The sequence below is a fragment of the Cupressus sempervirens genome, chromosome 1, assembly GCF_028749045.1.
Source record: "Cupressus sempervirens isolate cs-2001-9-10 chromosome 1, ASM2874904v1, whole genome shotgun sequence".
Lineage (NCBI taxonomy): Eukaryota > Viridiplantae > Streptophyta > Pinopsida > Cupressales > Cupressaceae > Cupressus > Cupressus sempervirens.
The window spans coordinates 69,373,781-69,396,045 of NC_143118.1; the positions used below are offsets into that span (position 1 = coordinate 69,373,781).

The following is a 22,265-nucleotide window of genomic DNA, read 5'->3' on the forward strand; positions in this document are numbered from 1 at the left end:
TGTGTTGTGGCAGCCCGATGATAATGAAATAGTCCTATTAAAGTTTTGGTGACACAAAAAAAAATATTGAAACGGTGCATCGGATTATTATTGGTGACGTGTTTCATATTAATATTTGGTTAAAGGACAGTTTTATTACAAAGCGAAGGAAGTTGGAACAAATTCCAACTAAATCATCCTCTATATATATTTCGTATTATTGTGTCCATTTTGGATGGTACTAAAATAGAATATGTTTTGAAGAAGAAGCCGATTACATAAACAGAAAAGGTATTGAGAGTATATATTATTAGAAGAGCATACAGATGAAAACAAGTTTTAGAGATTGTATAAAATCAGAGAAGCAGATACATTAGGAACAGAGATCAACACAGAAGTTCAGAAGAAGATTTGTGATAATGTACAAGGCAGGTAATGATTTAGTTGTATGTTGAAATTTGAAGAAAATGTCTGTGAAACAATTGTTCCTGGTTTGATAGTTATCAGAAGTTCAATTACTGTCTGAATTTTAAAAAGGAGATGTTTTGATGTTCAGTAAAGTGATATCAGACCAAAGCCAAACTTTCAGAAATTCAATTCAATCTTTGTATAGAGATAATATAGTGTTTTAAAGCAAACTGGATTGTGTTTTGGATTCTAATTTGTCATTGAGTTAGATACTCATACAGATTAGGTGGGTGCTCAGTTTAAAAGAGTTGTAGCTCTGAAAAAGGGGTTGTTGCTCCTAAAGGTTGAAGCCCTTAAAAGTTGTATTTGAAGAAAGATTGGTGAGACTAGATTAGGACAGTAGCTCCTAGCAGTCTGGGTGTTGGTGGTTTTTCCCGAGTTGGGTTTCCACGTTATATCTTCTGTACTCTTCTTGTGGATTGTGTTTATTTGATTATTGTTGTTGATATTATGGTACACTGATGAAATATTTAACACAAGTTTAGCAATAAATTAAATTGGCAAAAGATTTTAGTATAATCCTAATTCACCCCCCCCTCTTAGGATTATTATTGTGTTCTACAATTGGTATCAGAGCCAGTGCTTATCAATAGATCTAGTCAATCTAAGTAGATCTTGGTACTAGAGCACATGGCCAATTTAGAAGGAGCATCATCAAACAAAGCACCTCTCTTTGATGGAACTAATTATGCATTTTGGAGTGTTAGGATGGAAAGTTACATTGCATCTATTGGTTATGATGTTTGGATGTCAGTTGAAAATGGATACGTTTTACCTAAAGGACCTTTAACTGATGCTGCTGAAAAAAGAGACTGCGAAAATAATGCGAAAGCAAGAAACGCTTTATTATGCGGTTTAGCGAACAATGAATTTACTAAAGTAATGCATTGCAAAATTGCTAAAGAAATTTGGGATAAATTAAAAGGTGTTTATGAAGGAGATGAGAAAGTAAAGCAAGCTAAGCTACAAACCTATACGGCCAAATTTGAAGAACTTAAAATGAAAGAGGAAGAAAGTATTGCTGAATATCTATTAAGAGTAGATGAAATAGTTAATGCTATCAAAGGCTTAGGTGAAAAAGTTAAAGAATCGAGTATTGTCCAAAATGTTTTGCGATCTTTACCTTCTAGATACAATGCAGAGATTTCTGGCCCTACAATGATGCCCAAAAATGTGTATTCTTTATTTTAAAGACTAATAGTGCAAGTAGCAACAAACTGTAACACAATTCATTGGCTAATGTGAGAGTGGGGTCATCTTGTTATAAAATGATTACTATATGTTTTTAATCAGCTGAACACTTAATCATATGATTGAGCTAGTGAAGTAGTTGCAAGAAATACAAGTTAACAATTAAGTCAAAGTGCACATGTGAGAAAGGTTAATGTAAGGATTAACTTGGGAAAAACTACTGGAAAATTCTAGAAGAACAAAATTAAATTTCCTCAATTTCTCATCATCATGCAAGTTTTTATAGGTCAGTTACTCAATTTTGTTGAAGTTGAGGAAAACTCAATCTACAGCTCCCAAGAATTTGCATCCAAACACCTATCACAAAAGAGAGGAGCAAAGTTATGGAGGCTTGAGTTCACAGATCCACAGAAGATGAGACATTCTTGATGTGCAAAGGATAAATTGCAATTGTATCGAATGAATGTGTTAATTACAAAGAGAGATCAATCCTTGTAAAGGAGATTAAAAACCTAAAAGGTAACTAACCTAGGTTGCATTATAATAATTAATAAAAATATAAATCATTATATGCCTAAAGTTTAGCTTAAGTAATATAGAGATAATAATTGACTCAATAATTAAATCAATGATTTAATTAATAAGGCAATACCTTATTACTCTAGAACCCCCCTTTGTCATGCCCAAAAGTAAGGACAAAAACACACAATTTTTTTTTTGTTAAAACTTAAAACTATTATAAGCTTGATATGCTTGTGCTCATAATATAAGCAAAGGTTCTGTACACTTCATCTAAGTTTTATAATCTTCACGCGTGAAATTAACATTAATTTAACTTTCATCAAAAAAAATGATCTTGAGCTAACTTACAATTTCAACAATCCTCAATCATAAACTGAATTATTACAACTACCTCAGAGATAATTATAAATTAAGTTTGAATGAAAGAAATCTAAACTAAAGCATACTATGACAATTAATATATAACGTATCCATTAACTTCCCTTACCAATGAGCACTAGAGTTATGCTAATTAATTAAACCTTTACTAACCAGTTAACTCTAATCCTAAGTTTATTAGGAAGTTAACTCCTACATACTCATAACAATTCAACTTACATTAATCTATCATTACAATTAAGATCGAAGAGTAGGGTTAATTCAATTAGATCTAAAAGTCAAACTAAACGTTATTTAAAACTACTAAAATTTTAGGTTCAACTTTTAAATGCCAGTGTAGGGTTCCATTTAACTCTTCTCGCAATCTATAAAACTAATTATTAAACATTAAAATCATTCTAATTAAGATATTCAAATTTCCAAGTTAAACTTTTATAATAACTAATTTAATATTTATAATATCATTTCTTAACACAATACATTTCCTCCTAATGCCCTCAAATTTCAAATCTAGTTTATTGATTAATGCCATCTTTAATTAAGAATATAAACAATCTATAATTTATCTAAACATCTAATACCCTAGCTTAGAATACAATTGATCGAGTAACAATAACCACAAATCCTCATTTAAAATTAACATACATTAAATTTTAAATTAGCATACATTAAATTTTAAACTATCATGATTTAGCACTACACTAACAATATAACAACTAAATTTAACTCAATAAATTTAAAACTATCCTAGCTAAACTTCATATTGAAACACAACTTAACTAACTAGAATCCAGAAGTCCATCTACACAACTAACCTAATTACTAATTAAACATGACTACTACTAATTAAAATTACAACTAAATCTAAACTAAACTTACTAACTTACACTTACCCAAGACTTAACTCCTACCATACCCCACCTAAACTCACCCAAGCCATACCCCACCTACCTTCACGCTACCCAATCCCAACGCGCTGACCAAGGTCTGTCAGCGCTAACAGACTTGTCTCCACTGCCCCTTGCGTGCGTGAGGGCAAGGCTAGCAATTCGCATGGAGATGGAGCGGGTGGTGGAAACAGGTAGGTGGTTGAAAACGATTCCCAACCACGCCTTCTCCTTTCCCACACACGCAGAGCGCTGACCAAGGAAGATAACAGTGGTACGTGGGTTTGAATAAGGGATGGGGATTTAAGAGATAACCAAGAGTCTCTTAATTCGATGATGTAAAGACATGAGATAAAGGTGGTGACATGGGATATTCACCCTAAGACTAAATTAATTGTTTTTACATTGTTTGCCCCATTTTTTGGTTAACTCACACTCCAACTCCCAATCAATACAACTGACGCCTAGGAGGATGTGGTTGAGAGATGGAGAAAAGTAGAGTAATGAGATAGGACATTTTTAGGATAGTTATTACTAAAGTTTTATAGTTGGGATAGGATATATGTCATATCCTATTTAATTAGAGTTTGAAAATTAAGCTATTGCATTTGAAAGAAAATAATTATTAATAAGGAGAAAACAATTATTAATAAGGAGCATCCAAGAGAATATTCTCTGTGACAAGGATGTGAAAATAAAAACTTTCCCATACATTTTCCAGAGAGGGTTTATTTGATTTGGAGATGCACATTTTTTTATTTTTTAAAAGAGGCCAATTTTGGCTAAGTGTTGACATGTTTCCTTGCTAAAATTCTTAGATACACAAGATGAGTTAAACATTTCTAGAGTCAATATGGAGTTATAATCTTCTAAATCTAATTGACACACAAGCATGCAAGGGGATATAATCCTCTTAATCAAATTGATTTTATTCTTTATGAAGCTTAGCAAGGAATTATGATCTTATATTCAGAATTCAAAAAGGTGGTGAATTAATCCTTATCAAATTTAATTGTATCCCTATTGTAAATTAACAATGAAAGTGCTAGCTTGGTGATCACAATATAGGATTGATATTATAACATGTTAATGTTCAAAACATTGAATTGAAACTTCAATACATCCATTTGCCTTTCATTATCATAATTGAAACTCAGAATTTCCCAATTCAAGACATTTACTATCATTCTAATTTCTCACATACGTATGCCAAAGTTTGGAAACACATGAGGGAATTGCAAGAAGAATTTCATAATCTTTTTCTTTCCTTTATTATTCATCCTGGTTCAAGGCTCCATCGGGAAAGAACCAGTAAGAAAACCCGATGTCTTTGCCACTACATCAAAATCAATTACAACTTACAAAATATTACAATTCAATGAGATTTCTTCAAGGATTCCACAAGAGAACTTTTATCAAATGTCTACATTGCATCAAGGAAAAACATGAAAGAGACAAGAACCAACATGGAGATAACAACACAAGGAGATAAGCAAATTGAACATGCATTCCCACCCGGTTGCACAATAGGTCCAACAATGAACCAATATAGGGGAAAGGTGGATTTTCTCAATAGGAGAAGTCAATCACCATACCTTCACTTAGCCATTTCGAGGCTAAAACTTCAAGAACTTCCATTCTTTCACAAGGCCCTTTCGAGGCTATATCCACAAGGATTTTCATTCTTTTCCACATTCAAGAATTCTCAATAACAAGAAGGTATGGGATGACAAGTAGGGGCCCATACACCCTACCCTTTCTCCCTCCTCTCTCCATGAGAGGAGACTCTACACTATTGAGGTCCAACTAATGCCCTTTCCCCAAGCATGGCCACTTCTTCCCTATCCAAGGGTGAGTGTTGCCAAAAAACATCCCCATGAAAACCTCTCAAAAAAAATCAACACACCAAGAAGGCATATGAATAACATCAAAAGAAACAAGATAAAATCCCTCCCAAATCCATCCCCAACACACAAACAAGAAATGCATATCTACACAATGTCTCCAACATGATTCAAGCAAGATTTAAAACATGAACACACATAAAGAACCATTCATGGAGTGAAGAACTCCTACCTTCATAAAAGAGTTATGGCAATGGTGGTTTGAGAAGAGCTTCCCTTTCTCCTTCAATCTTCAAGACTTCCTCCAAAACTAGAGGATTGGGTGACAAAAACTAAACTCCCCCAAAAATGCCTCTAAGTATGGTCCTTAACTCCACTAAGCTTCAAGTAACTCAAGATGGAGGTTTGGTTTCACTAACCCAAGTAAAGAGCAACCCATTTTCGAAATCAGCCTATAATAGGGTTTTTAAGAGACCCTAAGAGTCAACCTAGGAGGCTAAAGGGTTGGAAAGTACCCCCACCCATACCCTTATCCATAGGGGTACTTAAATTTAATGTTTCTAAGCCTTTAAAGGCTTATTTGGAACAATTAAAGGTTAGGAGAATAGTAAGATCAAATTACAACTTTTAAAGAATTACAATATACAGTTAGCACAAAATTAACAAGTAGTTTAGCTCCACTTTTCCGTTGAGTTGTCTCGGCTAATTTTCCTGTGCACTCATTGCACACATCAGTAGGTCCAAAACCACATGCATAATGTGAATTACATATTAGAGGAATTATATGAATAAAAACATCCATTTCTTAATAAATAGTTGTTTATCTAATTCTACTCATATTTCTAACCTTTCGACTTGCATAACCAAATGTGTTAGTGTTGCATAGATTTTCTTCATCGTTATGCATATTTATAAGCATTAAATGACAAAATCAAATAACTGAAGTAAACATCACACATCGTAAAAATAGCTTAACAATGTTCAATGTATCCAATAATGTTCTGACATAACAAGCATGAGTATCAAAATAACAATGTATTATCGATGCTAGGATGGGTTGGGGCAAGGCCTCACACCCCTTAAGATAAACTTAGGGAGTAGCTGAAAACGTCAAAACTACCATTGAAATCACAACCAAATCTCTATAAAGTGGATAAATAGAGAAAACCACACAGAAAAAACTCTACTCCTAGAAGAGATGGAAAAAATGCTGAAAGAACCAATGAAGGACTGCAGAATCCTTCAAACTAGAAAATGTTCTAGAAGATAGGAACAAAAGGATGATAATGAAGAACACCACTGGAGCACAAAGTTGCAAATAATGTCAAGGTTCTGATTTGAAAAACCTCCAATGAATAGAACATGACCAAGTAGAGAAGACTAAGTCTGAAGAGTTGATCAATCGAAGATGGAAGATATCTTCATGGCCTCCAAAAATAGGAATGAAAGTATCCATATGGTAAATAATCCATCTCACTGAAATGCATAGGTACCCAGGCATTGTATCCACCTAGTACATAGGAACAAATTTTGAATTAATAGCTCACTTTATCAAACTAAGAAAGCATTAGAACCAACAAAACCCCCCTATAATGCTGATAGGTAAGACAAGTACATTGAAATTGAATGCATAAACTCTTGCAGAATGAAGAACTAGGAACATCGAGAGTGCTAAAGAAGTACAAACACTTATAAAGGCACGTGTCATTGACACATCATGAGGCTAATGTCGTGGAAGAAACACTCACTTGACAAAGGAAGATGGCAAAAATTGCCAAGATGAACCCCCAATGGCAGTTTATAATGCAGTGTGGTACAATAAGACACAAAGATGTAAAAGATCCCGAAATGCAATAGAGTGGCACTTTATCTCAGTGTGTTTGTAAAAATGCTTACAATAGATGCCAACAAAGATTAGAAGACGTAAGGCTGATACAAAAGAAAATACAACCCACGATGAGTCATCCAAAGCAATAAAAATGATCTTCGGACCTGAAACAACTAAGATATCCAACAAAGGGCAAAAATGCAAAAAACTGATTAAGATGTACTAGGAGCAGAATCTGGACAAACAACCAACATCATTGGAAAGAGCACATAACAAGCTTTCCAACGTTATAAAGTTTTCCCAAAACGGAGATCAGATGCTCAAGATATGTCTCCCAAAACAGAAAAATACCTATACCACTGTGACAGGCTCAAAACCAACTTTCCGGTGATATCTCGTTTGCGGAAAATGGAATTTGTATGTCCTAGATATGAACAAAAAACTGAAAGTAGGTTCAAATTGCGCCAGAAGGGCTAACAGGCATGTTGATGTAGTGCTGACATCAGTAGATGGCGAGCCCAAATTGGACGGCCAAATGGCTGTCAAGGCAAAAATTGCCATAAAAATTCCCCACTAGAGAAAAATCAATATGCTGGAAAACTATTGCCGGGAAAAGACTAGATCATCAGTAAATAGAGGGGCCGGTGCTAAAAAAGATTCTGGTGGCCATAAAAATTTGGCATGTGTTAGGAAAAGTGCTGCCCGAAAAACACTAGAGAGCAAGCAAAAAAAACCACCCATAAAGAATCAATAAACTGCTTGGACATAGTCAAAACTAGTGTAACAAATCCAGAAACCACCCCAAAACAGCTTCAAACTGTTTGTCGTTGCATGTAAACTACCAACCCAAAACCTCTTAGATTGCCAAAACCAGCTGTTTGGTCACCCAAAAAACCATAAAAAAATTGCTCCCAAACCGCCAATCAAATCCCCAAAAAACATTGGCGTCACCTTAGGAAGCATGATGGCACTGACAGGGCATGTGACCATTGTGGAGTGCACTACATAATTCTTCTTGTCAGCGCTTTACATGAAGTGCTTGAAAGCTGTGTGTTAGGAGATCAACACATGTGGGGCACGGGTTTGTAGTACCATTGATCTGACATGCACATGGAGCCTTTGGAAAAAGTAGGTACTGAAGTGTTCTGCCGCGCGGGTAGAGCAAGACAAAATTCAAAGTACAATGCGGATGTGTTGTGAGGTTTTCACATCATTGCCCCAAAATTTTGGGGAACCCCTTTTTTTTGGATTGCCTTGACAAATTTTTCAGGGTTGTCCAAAAAATTTTGATTTTGAAAATTTTATTCCTTGGACGCCTTCGGGCCAAGAAAGATATGGTTAGATTTCTTTCTTCACTCGGTCTTAACTTGATTTTCCAGAGCATGTAAATTTTATCCTTAGGCCAAACCAATTTCAAGGACAACATTTTTTTCGATGGCTAGAACCATATTCGACAGGATAAATTTGCAAATCTTTGGGACTTAGACGGATTTTGAAAATTGGATGTAATTATATAATAACTAGCATTTTCAAAATGAATCTTTTTTAGATTTAATTGTTTTGGAAAATCTTGAATTTTTGGTGAAAAGAGAAAATTTTGTGATAGTGAAATTAAATTAGAAAATCAATTTTGGATGCTAGAGAAATGATTTATTTTGGTTAAAAAATTAAAATTGTGTTGCAAAATTGGAAGTGGATTAAATTTGCAAAATTTCATTAAATATTGCCTAGAAGATTTTTAAATGTTGAAAGAGATTGGTAATTTATAATTGAAAATTGATTTTAGCTTTCTAAATACAATTTTAATGATATTTCAATTGCCAAAACGTTGTTAAATGAAAATTTTGGCATCTCCTAGGTTTTCCTTATTGTATTTTGCAATTTTTGATCACAACTGGCAATTAAATGGGCTAATTTCACTATAGGCAAAATTAATTTTGGCTTGGCCTTTAAATTGGGACCATTAACAAAACACTAATTTAATTTTCTTCTCCTATAGGGCTATTCGGCCAACTTGGAGGAGTAATGAGAGTGTGGTATAAGAGGGCTCCCCTCTCTTCCATTTCTTCATTCCATCACAGCCTTCTCCCATGTCTGGCAATTTTCTTAGAGGAGCAGCTTGCTATGCTTGGCGATTTTTTTGCAAAGGAGAGCAATTTCAGACCTCGGCGATTTTTTTTTTTTGGAGGCAGATTTTGTGCTTGGCACCATTTTTCCCCTTCTCCAACTAGGGCTGCGATTTCTGCCCTAAGTGATTTGAGGAGCAGATCAGAATATTTTCCTCTTGCTCGGCGATTAGAAAGGAGTCTGATTTTTCTTGCTAGGGCTGCAATTTCAATTTCAGATCTGGGCAATTTTATTTGGTAGAGGATGCATGATTGGAGATTTGATGTTTGGGCAAATGTGGGTAGTTTCAATGAGATCGAAATTTTGATTTCTTGCAAGTAGGCTTGAATTTTTTAAGGTCTGATCCGAATTCAAAGAGGGCCCAGCTATTGGTAAAGACAAAATTAAGGTAAATTTAATTCATTTTAGAGGTGAAGATTGGTTTAAAGGCGGATTCCACTTCTTTCTTGCATTTATCATCCACCACTTCATCATCCCATTGCTAGGTTGAAGATTGGAGAGATAAGTGTAGATTTCATGATAGGACACTTGGCGAGGCAGAAATAAGCTAGACCACCCTAGATTGAAGTTGGGAGATATAAGTGTAGTCCATCCTAAGGTAACGAAGAGGCAAAAATAAGTGGTAGTCTCATCCCTAGGTTGAAGGTTGGAGATTGATAAGTGTAGATATAGGACTTGGCGAAGCAAAAATAAGCTAGATTCCATTGATAGAAAGAAGGTTGAAGATCGATAAGGGTAGTCCATATCACTTAGAATGAAGGGGCATAAATAACTGTTTGAGATGGTAGATGTTAGTGCAAGCAAGAACCCAAAGGGAACAAACACCAAAAAAGACAAGGAAGACATGATGCCTAAGACCACCTTCTTCTCGAAAGTGAGGCGAATAAGTGATACCAATATTGGCACAGTAAACATGATACAGTTGAAGGATAGATTGAAGGAAGGACAATCCCCCATCTCAAAGAAGATTTACAGAAGCGGAATTGTACACGCGACGACCTTCCCTCTTACCTTGCCTTGTCTGGAATTGGTCATGGAGTGTGCATCTTGGTTTGATTTGGTTAGTAAATCCATCATTTTTGATGAAGGGAAGAGGGTGTTGGCCAACATTGGCAGACAAGTGGTCGAAGAGGCATTCAATATCCCCCAATATAAAAGCATGACAGTGGTAATGATGGATCAGGCAGCTAAGTTATTCCAGGATTACCAAGAGGCTTATTTCATTCATCTAAAGCAGGATTGGCTACACGAAGGCAAGAAGGGAGTCACCAGATCATCAAGGTTCACCGTGTCAGATTTCAAGTCAGAATATGGCGATCACATTGTGTTTCTCAGCCGGATCATAGGTCTAGCTCAAGGTATGCAATTTGAAAATTGAATGTACTTCTTTATTGATGAAATTGAAAAAGGGAAAAGAAGATTTGATTGGGCAAGGAGCATAAGCGAAAATCTAGAATTGCAACTTAGGACCCTGCAAAATCGAAAACAATTCTACATGGGGTCCTATCTGTTCTATTTGATTGCGAGATTGTATGAAAACCCTGGACTTAAGGCCTTAGGAGTAATTGGCAATGGGCTGGGGCAATGTTTGGTGCATGAGTGCGATCCATAGCTTCATTTGCACAACAACAAAGACTATAAGATGTTTTGTAACGCCTTTGCCATGAAGACAATAAGGATATTACAATGGACACCTGCTAAGAGGCTCTCATTGGAAGCAAGGATATTACAATGGACACCTGCTAAGAGGCTCTCATTGGAAGCAAGGATATTACAATGGACACCTGCTAAGAGGCTCTCATCGGAAGCATAAGCAAAGGTTAAGAAGTATGGGAGTTGGTTTATTCAGTTCCCGCAATTCACTTATATCAGAGTAGCAGGAAGCATAGTTTGTCCCGAGAGACTTCCAAGGTACCCATCCGACAAGGTAGTTTTGATGGAATTGGCTAGGCAACTTGAGCATTATGACAGAATGATGAGACTCAAAGGAGATAGGGATTACCTTCTCATTTGGAATTGGCAATGATAGTTGCCCCAATCCTGTCGCCTTTGTAGTTGCGGAGAAAGAATTGGAATGGTATCATCTAGCATGGTATAGAGCAACGCAAGGATTTGATCCTAATGGTCTTATCAAGGCATCTCATGGAAATACATTCCAACACATTCCTACTATAGAAGCTTTCTGGGCCAATGCATGGGATGACTTTCACATGAGAAAGTTAGCTTTCTCAAGATTGCCAGTGAACATGATGAAGGCAATCAGATGGAGTGGCCTTGATATTCCTGATCAACTGGAAGATGATGAAAATGTGCTAAGAAAAGATTATGATATAGTGAATGGAACGGAGTTGAATCGAGTGGATTGGGATGATCCTTCCTTGGAGGCAGTTACAAGGACAGTCGATTTGCACACCGAGTCGTGGTATAATGAGAAGTTAAGGAAATTACGAAGTCAGAGGATACACCTTACTTATGAGAAGATGAAGCCAAAAGAAGGTCTAGCGGAGTCAGTCGGATAGAAGGGTGAAGGAAGTAGCCAACAACAAGGAACAATTAGGAGCAAGAAGAAAGGTTTAGAGGTTGAGAAAGGAAAAGAACATCAAGAACCTCCAACAAAGAAACAAAAGGTAGCACTGTCGAGGGAGAGCATAATTGAGGATATAGACCAAAGGGATACTTCAAGTGGACAAGAGGGCAATGTCAATGAGACAGAATTTGGATCGAGATTGGATGAGTTGGGGAAGGTTGCCATCAAGAAGAAACATTTGGGCACCCTTGCCTCTCTCAATGCCTTTGTCAGATATGCAAAAGAATATGAGAAGGATCATGAGAAAACACTGCAAGCAGCGAGCAACATGATGAATTCAGCTGAGCTCAAGATGAAGCTGACACTTTGCCCTCCCATGAAGGAAGTCAACGACAAGCTAGCCAAGTTCATCACTTTGGCTAAAAAGATGAAAGAAAATGGTAGAACTATATTAGAAGATCATTTGATGTAAGCCCAAGTGGCAAATTCTCCTTCGTCTTGGGTAGGATAGGTGTTTGATTATGATTGGCTACCATTTTGGTGCCTTCTCATTGGTTGTCACTTGCCTTTTTTTCATTAGTCTATTGATGAGGTGGCATCTTCTCATTGGCCGATGGGGTGGCAATCCAAATTAGGGTTTCTAGGATTCAATCTGGATCGTTGGTTTTGCCTCTTTATCTCTACCATTGGTTGTAATTTTGGTCTCTATATAAGGCCATTTGCTCTCATTTGTAAAGGGTTGGAGAAAATTGTTGCTAAGATAATACCAAAATCGCTTCTCTTTATCATTGTTGTGACTTGCATGGTGATTAAGAACATTTGGTGTTATTGCATGGTTTCTACTTCCAATAGTTAGAATTAGATTTCCTTTGAAGTTGTTAAAGTAGATTTCGTTTTGAGAAAGTTGTTGAGTAAGAGTTGATGGATAGTTGCATGGTAATATTAGTGGATGTTTGATAGGGATCTATAAACTAGGCCACTAGCATCCTAGTGGCTGGTTAGAAAGCCTTTCGTGGTAATCTAGTCATTTTCCCTTGAATCATTGCATCTATGGAGGTAGAGCCGTTGGTTAGCTTTCATCAAATTCGATCCCCGTCCATTTGCTAATCTTTCCATTCATAGGAGTAGGAGTAAAATAGCAAGTAGTTGAGTAGTTGGATTTCATTCTAAGAAAGTTAGGAAGGTAAAAGTCATTAGAGCATTATTGCCTCCACCATCACCACCATCAACATCATCTGGCACTGATACCGAATCATCCCCATCACACCAAAAGTCCAAGTCATCCTTGAATGAACAATGCAAGGCCGCCTACGTAATTACCAGCAAATCACATCGATATAACCGAGTTAGTATCCACAGGTGTAAGGAACATTGAAGTTTTTCTCATGTCTTCATGAGCATTAACTTTTCAAGAGAGGAATTGAGTGTTTGATATACCATATCAAGTGTTCAATTGCTATATGTTATGTAGTGGTACAAAATCAACCTCAATAAGATGCTAAACAAATATAGGAATTGATGTTTGCACAAGCATAGAGGTTGTCAAAACAGTCCATATGCGGGTGAAGTTCGTAGGAATGAACAACGTGGATGGGTTGGAAGCGCAACAAAGTACACAGTGAAAAAACCATTGGTCCAATGAAAAATCACCGCTTGCAAAAGATGGGGGGACCAATCCTAAGCATGCCAAGGTGGGGTTGTTGACCATTAGAGGGCATGCTAGGGGTACCAATGAGTATTGGGGTATCTCTAACAAATGTACCTGCGAGTACAGGGGCCCGCGTCAGACTTGCGGGTCCTACGTAAAAAAAAATAAAAATCCATGCCACTTTTTCATCAAAAAGATTCATATTTGTTTTTCTCACAAAAGCATGCCAATACAAACGCTGCATGGAACCCTTCATTTTTTCTTAATTTATTTCCTTTTGAAAAAAAAATCGGTTCTTTTGTGTACATATTTCTCTGTTTGGACTCAATTTACAAAATTGACAAAATTTATATGGAAATATGGGTTTTTTGGTGATCTAAGCTCAACGGTGATGTCTGTTTGGACTCAAAGTGACTTGAAATGGTCCCTCCCTTCCCCCCTCTCCCCCACCCTCTAGATCCAATACAAAAAACCTTTGGGAAAGAACAAATGTGAAAACCAAGGCCAAACCTCTCATGAAGAGAACATGGGCATGAATGTCTGAAGCTTTGATACCATGTTGAAGTTGAGTAAAACTCAACTCACAGATGCCAAGAATCACTTGCATGCAAACCCCTGGCGCAGAAAGAAAGAAGCAAAGCTATGGAGGCTTGAACTCATTTCATTCTTTTCTAACGTAATACAATGATAATTGAATGCAGTTTCACAAATAAATTGTGAATACAAAAGATTGTGACTTACCTAGTTGAAGGTATGCCAATTATGTGTTTTCAACCCTAGGCCAAATTCACTTTTTTTTGATATGTGATTGCTTATATTTGCAGCAAATCTTGTAGGAAATCTCATTTTTTGTATGACTTCTTTTATGGCATTACTTTGCTGCTCCGTTAGTAACCAAGGAAGGGCACTTACATTAATCTGGTCTCTATTGCTATTTGATTCAATGATATTTGTCATTGCATGATTGGAATCATGAATGTCACTAAAAATTTTAGCAAGTTTTTCTTTCTCACGCCTTCCATCTAATATTTTGGACTCAAAAGTGACCTGAAATGGTCCCCACCTCCCCCCTCTTCTGCACCCTGTAGATCCAATACAAAAAACCTCTGGAAAAGAACAAATCTGAAAACCGAGGCCAAACCTCTCATGAAGAGAGCAGGGGCATGAATGTCTGAAGCTTTGATACCATGTTGAAGTTGAGTAAAGCTCAACTCACAGCTACCAAGAATCACATGCATGCAAGCACCTGTCGCAGAAAGAAAGAACCAAAGCTATGGAGGCTTGAACTCATAGATCTACAGAAGATGAAGCATTCTTGATGTGCAAAAGATAAATTGCAATTGTATTGAATGAATGTGTTAATTACAAAGAGAGATCAATCCTTGTAAAGGAGATCGAAACCCTAAAAGGTAATAACCAAGGTTGCATTACAATAATCAATAAAATAGTTAACTATTATATGCCTGAAGTTTAAGTAAAATAGAGATAATAAGTGACTTAATAATTAAATGAAAATAATTTAATTAATAAGACAATCGAGTCTTAAAATTTGAAGTGCTGTGTATCTTTTGTTATGACCTTTACAATGTTCTATAGGCTTCCCTCGCTACTTCTTCATTGCTTCTTTAGCATGCATGACTGCTATTCTTACCTGTAGTATTCATTTCCTGCTTCAAAACCTCCTTGGGTTACTCTTGGCTATGCTTTATTCTATTCCAAACCATTGATGTGAAGACATTGGAGCATGAGTGATGTGGATACCAAATACCTCAAAACAAAGAGAAACAGGAGAAAACCTGATACAAATTATTTTTGGACACTAGACTCTGTCATTTTCCTCTGTATGGAGTGGTTTAATACTTAGACAAATTTGTGTTCTGTAATCCTGTTCAATGGTGTACCATTTCCCACAACCAAAACCATGCTTTAGGAATTTTTTCTTCAAATGGTATGACCCTGGAATGGTTGAATCTTCTTGGAATCTAGGTGTGTCCCCTCTTCCTTTTTGAAGTCCGATATGGACAATTGTTTGGGGAAAAAAGTTGACCACATCTCTAATCTGTTTTGAGCTAAACCAATAGCAAATGCCATGTCTACTTGCCTTAGTTCCATTACCTTCCCAATCTCTGCCTTTTTTTCTAAATTCTTTGGCATCCTCCATCTTATCTGCTTTGAAAACAGATCCACCGCACATGGTAAGGTTTTAAGGATATTATTTCTGAAAATATCTACGTGGGAGTTGTCCGTTCTGTGCTGCCAACCTCTGGTCTGTGCAGTGCTCTGCCCTCCAGTCTTCACCATCTTTTGCTTGAATTTCACATTCCTCTGCTCTGCCCTTTGTTCGCCATCGTCTGCTTTGTGCAGTTTTCTGCCCTGCAATCTTTGCCATCTTCTGCTTAAATTTTGCATTCCTCCGCTCTGCCCTGTGCCACCATTGCACCATTGTTCTGGAGTCTTCTTTAGTTGTCCAAACTTCCTACTATGTGTGTGTGTGTGTACATCTAGATAGATTGATAGGTATTCGTCCCCACACTATCAATGTCAATAAGGTTTTTTGTTTTATCATTACACTTATGAAATGAAGGCTTTTTTGATTCACATTTTGCAAATTAGGGTTTTCAATTTGAATTTTAGGTTGTCCTTGAACAAAAAAATTCTTTGTTAAGAAAACCAAAATTTTTCCTGCCGGTGGGGCCTGTGCATCCCTGTAGTCTCTACGCTATCTTAGAGTGCATAGCCCAAGTACCCTGGGGTATGTCTTAGATGTACCTCATGGGGACTTTTGGAGTCTTATTTATTTGTCCAAACTTCCTACTATGTGTGTGAGCACATCTGGATAGATTGATAGGTGTCATCCCCACACTATCAATGTCCCGAAAATGCTTGGAAATAATGTTTTCTGTTTTATCATTACACTGATGAAATGAAGGCTTTTTGATTCACATTTTGTGAATTAGGGTTCTCAATTTGAATTTTAGGTTGCCCTTGAACAAAAATTTCTTTCTTAAGAAAACCAAATTTTTTCCTGCGAGTAGGGCCTGTGGATCCCTCTAGCCTCTACGTTATCTTAGAGTGCATAGCCCAAGTACCCTGGGGTATGTCTTAAATGCACCTAGGCCACAAGACAACTTATCCATCAACCCTGTTTTAGATGTATGTGTTGGGTGCCCAGGTCATGCCTAGGATTTGATTTGTTAGTTTGGCCTGCTCAAGTGCCCATCTTTTGAAGAAATGTTGGAGTCATTGTGTCCTGTCCAGACCAAGGTTTGTGTAATTGAACATATAAAGTTGTCCCAAGTTAGGTTGAAACTTTGACCTAGTGACAATACTTGGGAATGTCTCAGGCCTTGTCAATCAATCAATCTACTCCCTGACAATTTTTAAAATAGAATATCTTTGACTTCCCTTACATAGCACAGAAATGTTGCCTAGTAGTTGTTTACTCTAGACTTCTATCTCAGAGGTGTAATTCATGCTACTATTAATTTCTCATTTCTTTTGTATTAAAGCTTCAGTAACAGGAATAATTTACCTGGTAAATTCTTCATTTTCTTAGCTGAACCAAGTTTCAGTCACCACAATTGAATTCATTAGGATGTTAATATGCGTGACATAGGAAACCAGAACAATAGCTGTTAGATTATTATTTGTATTATATTCTAATGAAGCCTGTAAAATGGTTTAGAGACGATGATTCGTAGCATCACTTGGATTAGTGTGTTTGATGCAATTTTTGTTAGTCTTATGAGAACTCAGTTTTTTGACATTTTTCTTTGGTTATGACTTTGCAGGGTTATGTGAAGAATATCTCAAGTAAAGGGTGCTTTGTAATGCTTTCTCCCCATTTAAATGCAAGAGTTCTTCTATCTAATTTGACTGCTACAGAAGATGAAAATCTGGAGGAAGAATTTCCACCAGGGAAGCTTGTTGAAGGCAGGCAAGTATCCGAACATGCGGCTAACCTAATTATGATTTTAATGGGGGGCTGAAATATAACATATCTGATTTTTTTACAGGATTCTGAGTGTGGATCATGTCTCTGGTCGAGTTGAGATGACACTTAAAACTAAATCAGCGAAAGAAGCAGTGGAAGGTGATTTGAGTAAGCCGAATATTCATGTTGGAGACATGATATCAGGTGTTATTAACCGTGTTGAACCCTTTGGCATATTTGTAACTATTGAGAATAGTAACACTGTAAGTTTTTAAGATTCACGCATTACCATGCCATTTACCTTACCAACATTGTTAGACGGGTTTCTTTTATTATATTCTCATTTCAATTATGTTTCCAGGTAGGGTTCTGCCATGCATCAGAGCTATCGGATAACAATAATGATAACATTCTAATGAACTACAGTGTTGGTGAGAGTGTTGAAGCTAAGGTTCTTAAGGTTAGTATCTCTAAAGTAACGTTTCATATATGCTTAAATACTGAGGGTTTTAATTTATCTTCATTTTTACAAATGAAGTCATTATATATTCTGGATTCAGGTTGATGAGAAAGACAATCACATTAGGTTGGGGATGAAGAATTCTTATTTGGGAAACAAAGCAATATCTGGTGTTTTGCCATATAGTATGTCTGTGGCTGAAGATGGAGATGTGTTTGAGAATGTTGATTTCTCTGAAGTTGAAGAAAATGATAATTCATCTGAAGAAAGTGATAAAAATGAAATTGAGAATGTATTGATTATTGATACTTTCCCTTCTGTGAGGGAATTTGACGCAAGGGCATCTGTGCCCCCTCTAGAAGTTGCATTTGATACAGACATAAACATGTCAGATGTTACAAATGATAACATCAAAGGAAACCTTGCAAATGAGCCCTCTGAACTGGTAGAAAAAGATGGGACAAAACTGACCAAGCGGGCAAAGAAGAGGCTTAAAGAGCAGAGGTAGAAGATTGTGAAAGTTTTTATTTTATAAGAAAAATAGTGTTTTTTGGCAGCAATGAAAATAATTGTGCCCAACTTCCTTTTGAATGTGTGTATTCAGGGAGCTGGAGATAAGAGCTGCAGAAGAAAAACGTTTAGAAGGTGACAGGGCACCTGATACCGTGGATGAATATGAGCAGTTGGTGAGGGCATCTCCAAACAACAGTTTTGTTTGGATCAAGTACATGGCTTATATGCTGTCCCTTGCAGATGTTGAGAAGGCGCGTGCTATTGCTGAGAGGTAAACTAAGAACACCTGTTGGAAAAGTTCATTTAATCAAAGATGCATGTTCAATATTTTATATGATAAATGGTATGGTTTTGGGATGGCAGGGCCTTGCAAACAATAAACTTCAGGGAGGAAGGAGAGAAACTAAACATTTGGGTGGCTTATTTTAATCTGGAAAATGTTTATGGCATTCCACCAAATGTATATTTATTTTCATCTCTATTTTTAATTTATAAAATATTGGCAAATTCCTTTACTCTTTATCACTTGTTAGAGGACCTCTAGCTTCATTTGTTACATATAACGATTTGACTATTTTTGTTCCAGGAAGCAGTTCTAAAGGTCTTCCAAAGGGCACTGCAGTATTGTGACCCTAAAAAAGTTCACCTTGCTCTGCTGGGAATGTATGAACGGACTGAACAACATGAAATGGCAGATCAGCTACTAAAAGTGATGACCAGGAAATTCAAAACATCTTCAAAGGTATCATTCACCCTGCTTTGATGGCATGGTTTATTTTTATTTCCATTTTTATCTTCAAAACCTCTGGTTGCAGGTAGTTTTGTACTAAACTGCTGCTTATGTTAGGTCTGGCTGAGGAATATACAGAATCTGTTGAAGCGTGGAAGTGATTCAACTCATATGACTTTGGACAGTGCACTTCTGAGACTTCCACGCCACAAACACATAAAATTCATTTCCCAGACAGCAATTCTTGAATTTAAAATTGGTTCAGCCGAAAGAGCACGATCACAATTTGAAGGAGTTTTAAGGAACTATCCCAAAAGAACAGATCTATGGAGTGTATATCTTGACCAGGTAGGATCTACTGGTTGCTATATATGAGTAGTTACACTTTGCTATCAGCTGCCCTTTGGTAGTTCCCTGGGATTTATTTTACATTTTTATGAGTACTCTAATTGATCGGGAGTGTCATATTTTCTATTTATGGGGGTGGAGTTCTTGTTACATCAAATTTTGTTGGCAATCATTGGCAGTTTAGTTATGAACATTAGGACATATGCTTCTATTTTTTCTGTGATATTACAATATAAATGGAAATTGTTTATATAGAATATTAGATTGCCTTGACAATGTTCTATTCTAAACTGAAATATTTCAATTTTTAACTATTCCTTTCAAACTTTTGTTTTTACTTTTGTGAGGCTTCTGTATTTTCGATAGACAGGCAACATCCATATAATGAACTATCTATTGTGGCTCTTTAGGAAATTTGCAGAGGAGATGCATCTGTAATTCGAGCCCTTTTTGAAAGGGTCATATGCCTTGATCTACCTCCTAAGAAAATGAAGGTATCACATTAGCATTCTTTTCACAGAGAAAAATTGATTCTAATTTCCAAAGATTATTGTTTGTGTTATGTTTGGATCTTCTTTATTAATAATTGATTTGGATAAGAGAACTGAGTTTAAGAGGTGTGGTTTGCTGCAGTTTCTTTTCAAGAAATACCTTGAATATGAGAAATCTCAAGGCGATGAATCACGTGTTGAGTATGTAAAGAGCAAGGCAATGGAGTTCGTTGACAACAAGCTTGGTTGAGAACAGTAATATGTTTCTTCTCAGATATGAAACTTGATGCCCGAAGTTTACATGTCCAAACTCGAGTGATAAAAGTACAAGGGAAAAGCACATTCCCATGCCATTGATCCTAGCTACAAATCCGGCTCAATAGTAGAAATTAATATAGTCAACTGCATCTGAAGTTGCTGGGAGTCTCTGAAGGAAGCAATCACAGAATAGCTTCCTCAAAAATGGAATTGGCGCTGGAGAAAAATCAAAAGCATATGAGCAGTTATATATTCCAAGCTGCATTTGCATTTTAATCAAATTTTGTAAAATTAGTGTCCAGACTTAGCTGGCTTTCGGTATGATATCATTTCCTGACAGATGTAAGCTTGTATCAGAAGAGAAGCTATTTTCAATTTTGTAATAATTTCTTTGAAGGATGTTTGTGTTGATAGCCCATTAGCTTGCTTTGCTTGCTATGATATTTGGCACTACTATGGTAGAAGATCTTATTGTTCTACAAGGGTCCGTTGGGATGTAATTTTTTTCTTTTCAAGTCATCAATATTCTCGCCTTCACATTTTTTTGATCTGTATATCCAATATGAATTCTAAAATGATGCTCATTTTCATGATTATTTTTTTGGAGTTAATTATGTTCAAAATTTTGGGCCATCTCAAAGACACCATGTACATTGAGATTGTAAACCGAACTTCTTGATAGCCAAAATTGAGAGAAACCCAAGTGAGTGGAACTTAAAAAAACCAAACAATACTAAATAAATTCTAACTCAAAATAACTTATCTTAATCATCATTTGTAGCGATGCAAAAGAAACAGCAGCATTTTATTAAAAAACATTATTGAAGAACAGCAAATGTGAAACTAAGTGCAACACAGAAACAGAGATGCAGATTGCCAAGACAACCAATTACATTTGATCTAAAACTAAACTGAAGGGTCAATTGCACCAGATCAAGAATGATTTTCTGTAAGAAAGGTCATTCTGAGTCAAAGATGAAGCGAGGTTTCCATCGGATCTTAGAAAAGAGAAGCAGCGAAGCTAAAGTAAATCAAAATCAGATTGCAATCAGATCAGAATCAATAGCGGGCATGTAAAATCTGCCAAAGATATTATGTATTTCTAAAGTATCAAGGATAGAATCGGATTATACAACAAAAAAATTAATTTTCTAACAATTTAAAATGGCTCAGCCAAAAGTGCCAAATTGACGAACTTATTACGAAAAGGAGACGTTCAATTCCAAGGGAATAAGAGGTGCTCGAAGAGCTGACCAAGAACAATGGTCAATCAAATGCAGCAATAAATTTCCACCTTTGAACTCAATACAGAGCGAAGAGGTTAATTCTCACGGTCGTTTCAATAAGGCTGCTTATGGGGCAGGGCAACGTGCTGCTTCAATCCCCCCAAACTATACTGAATTAAACAAATGGAAACCCACATCTGTCATGGGTTCGAGCTATGGGAGGTGGGGGAAATAGTGTTCTTTACTTCAGAAATTTTTATTTGCAAGATAATACTAGGGGAGAGGACCCAATACTTGAACACCATAACTTCGCGTTTATCAAAACCTTATGTAAAAATTTCAAATCGCTCCTAGTTTTTTAACAACTTACTTGGCGAGTCGCCTACTTATAACTAAGGTTTCAAGGCCATGTCACCCGTCATCGTGCCACATCAAAATGCTTTTTGCCAAGTCCAAAACAGGCCAAAAAAAAAGTGAGACCAATGGTTGTGTATAAAGGGTACCCATAGTTGAATAACTTGGTTAATTTTTATAACTAAGGGTACATTTTATTCAATTTTGGGTTGTTACCATTATACTAACAACATTAAAGTCACAAGTATTGGTAAAATGTTGTCAACAAAATTGGGCATTAAGTCAATAAGTGTAGGTATCAAAAGAACAACTCCTATCCCAACTATTGGAACGCGTTCAAGTAATGAGTCCTCTCCCTTACTTTTAACAAAGCATCGAGGGTTTCTTGTCTGCATAAATGTTTCTTCATAGTGAGAAAGCTTAATGAACATTTTTCCTTTTATGCGAGAACCAAATATGTCGTTGATCTGATCTATCTTCAAAGAGTTTGGCAAAGATTAGGATAACCTTGAAGGATGGATTAGGGTGAAAAGGAGACAACATCAAAGTAGG

General features: G+C 36.4%; 1 protein-coding gene across 2 annotated transcripts in view; it reads left to right on the forward strand.

The window, feature by feature from the left end:
* Positions 1-20,729, forward strand: part of LOC149576190 (RIBOSOMAL RNA PROCESSING 5) — a 181,269-nt gene extending 160,540 nt beyond the window's left edge. For both annotated transcript variants that reach the window (XM_089816614.1, XM_089816615.1), the window contains exons 31-40: positions 17,191-17,336; positions 17,416-17,596; positions 17,695-17,793; positions 17,894-18,297; positions 18,398-18,577; positions 18,670-18,766; positions 18,893-19,048; positions 19,154-19,384; positions 19,795-19,878; positions 20,018-20,729. In XM_089816614.1, coding sequence (XP_089672740.1) covers positions 17,191-17,336; positions 17,416-17,596; positions 17,695-17,793; positions 17,894-18,297; positions 18,398-18,577; positions 18,670-18,766; positions 18,893-19,048; positions 19,154-19,384; positions 19,795-19,878; positions 20,018-20,125 — 1,686 coding nt within the window. In that variant the 3' untranslated portion in view covers positions 20,126-20,729. The remainder of the gene's footprint in view (positions 1-17,190; positions 17,337-17,415; positions 17,597-17,694; positions 17,794-17,893; positions 18,298-18,397; positions 18,578-18,669; positions 18,767-18,892; positions 19,049-19,153; positions 19,385-19,794; positions 19,879-20,017) is intronic.
* The last annotated feature ends 1,536 nt before the right edge of the window (positions 20,730-22,265 follow it).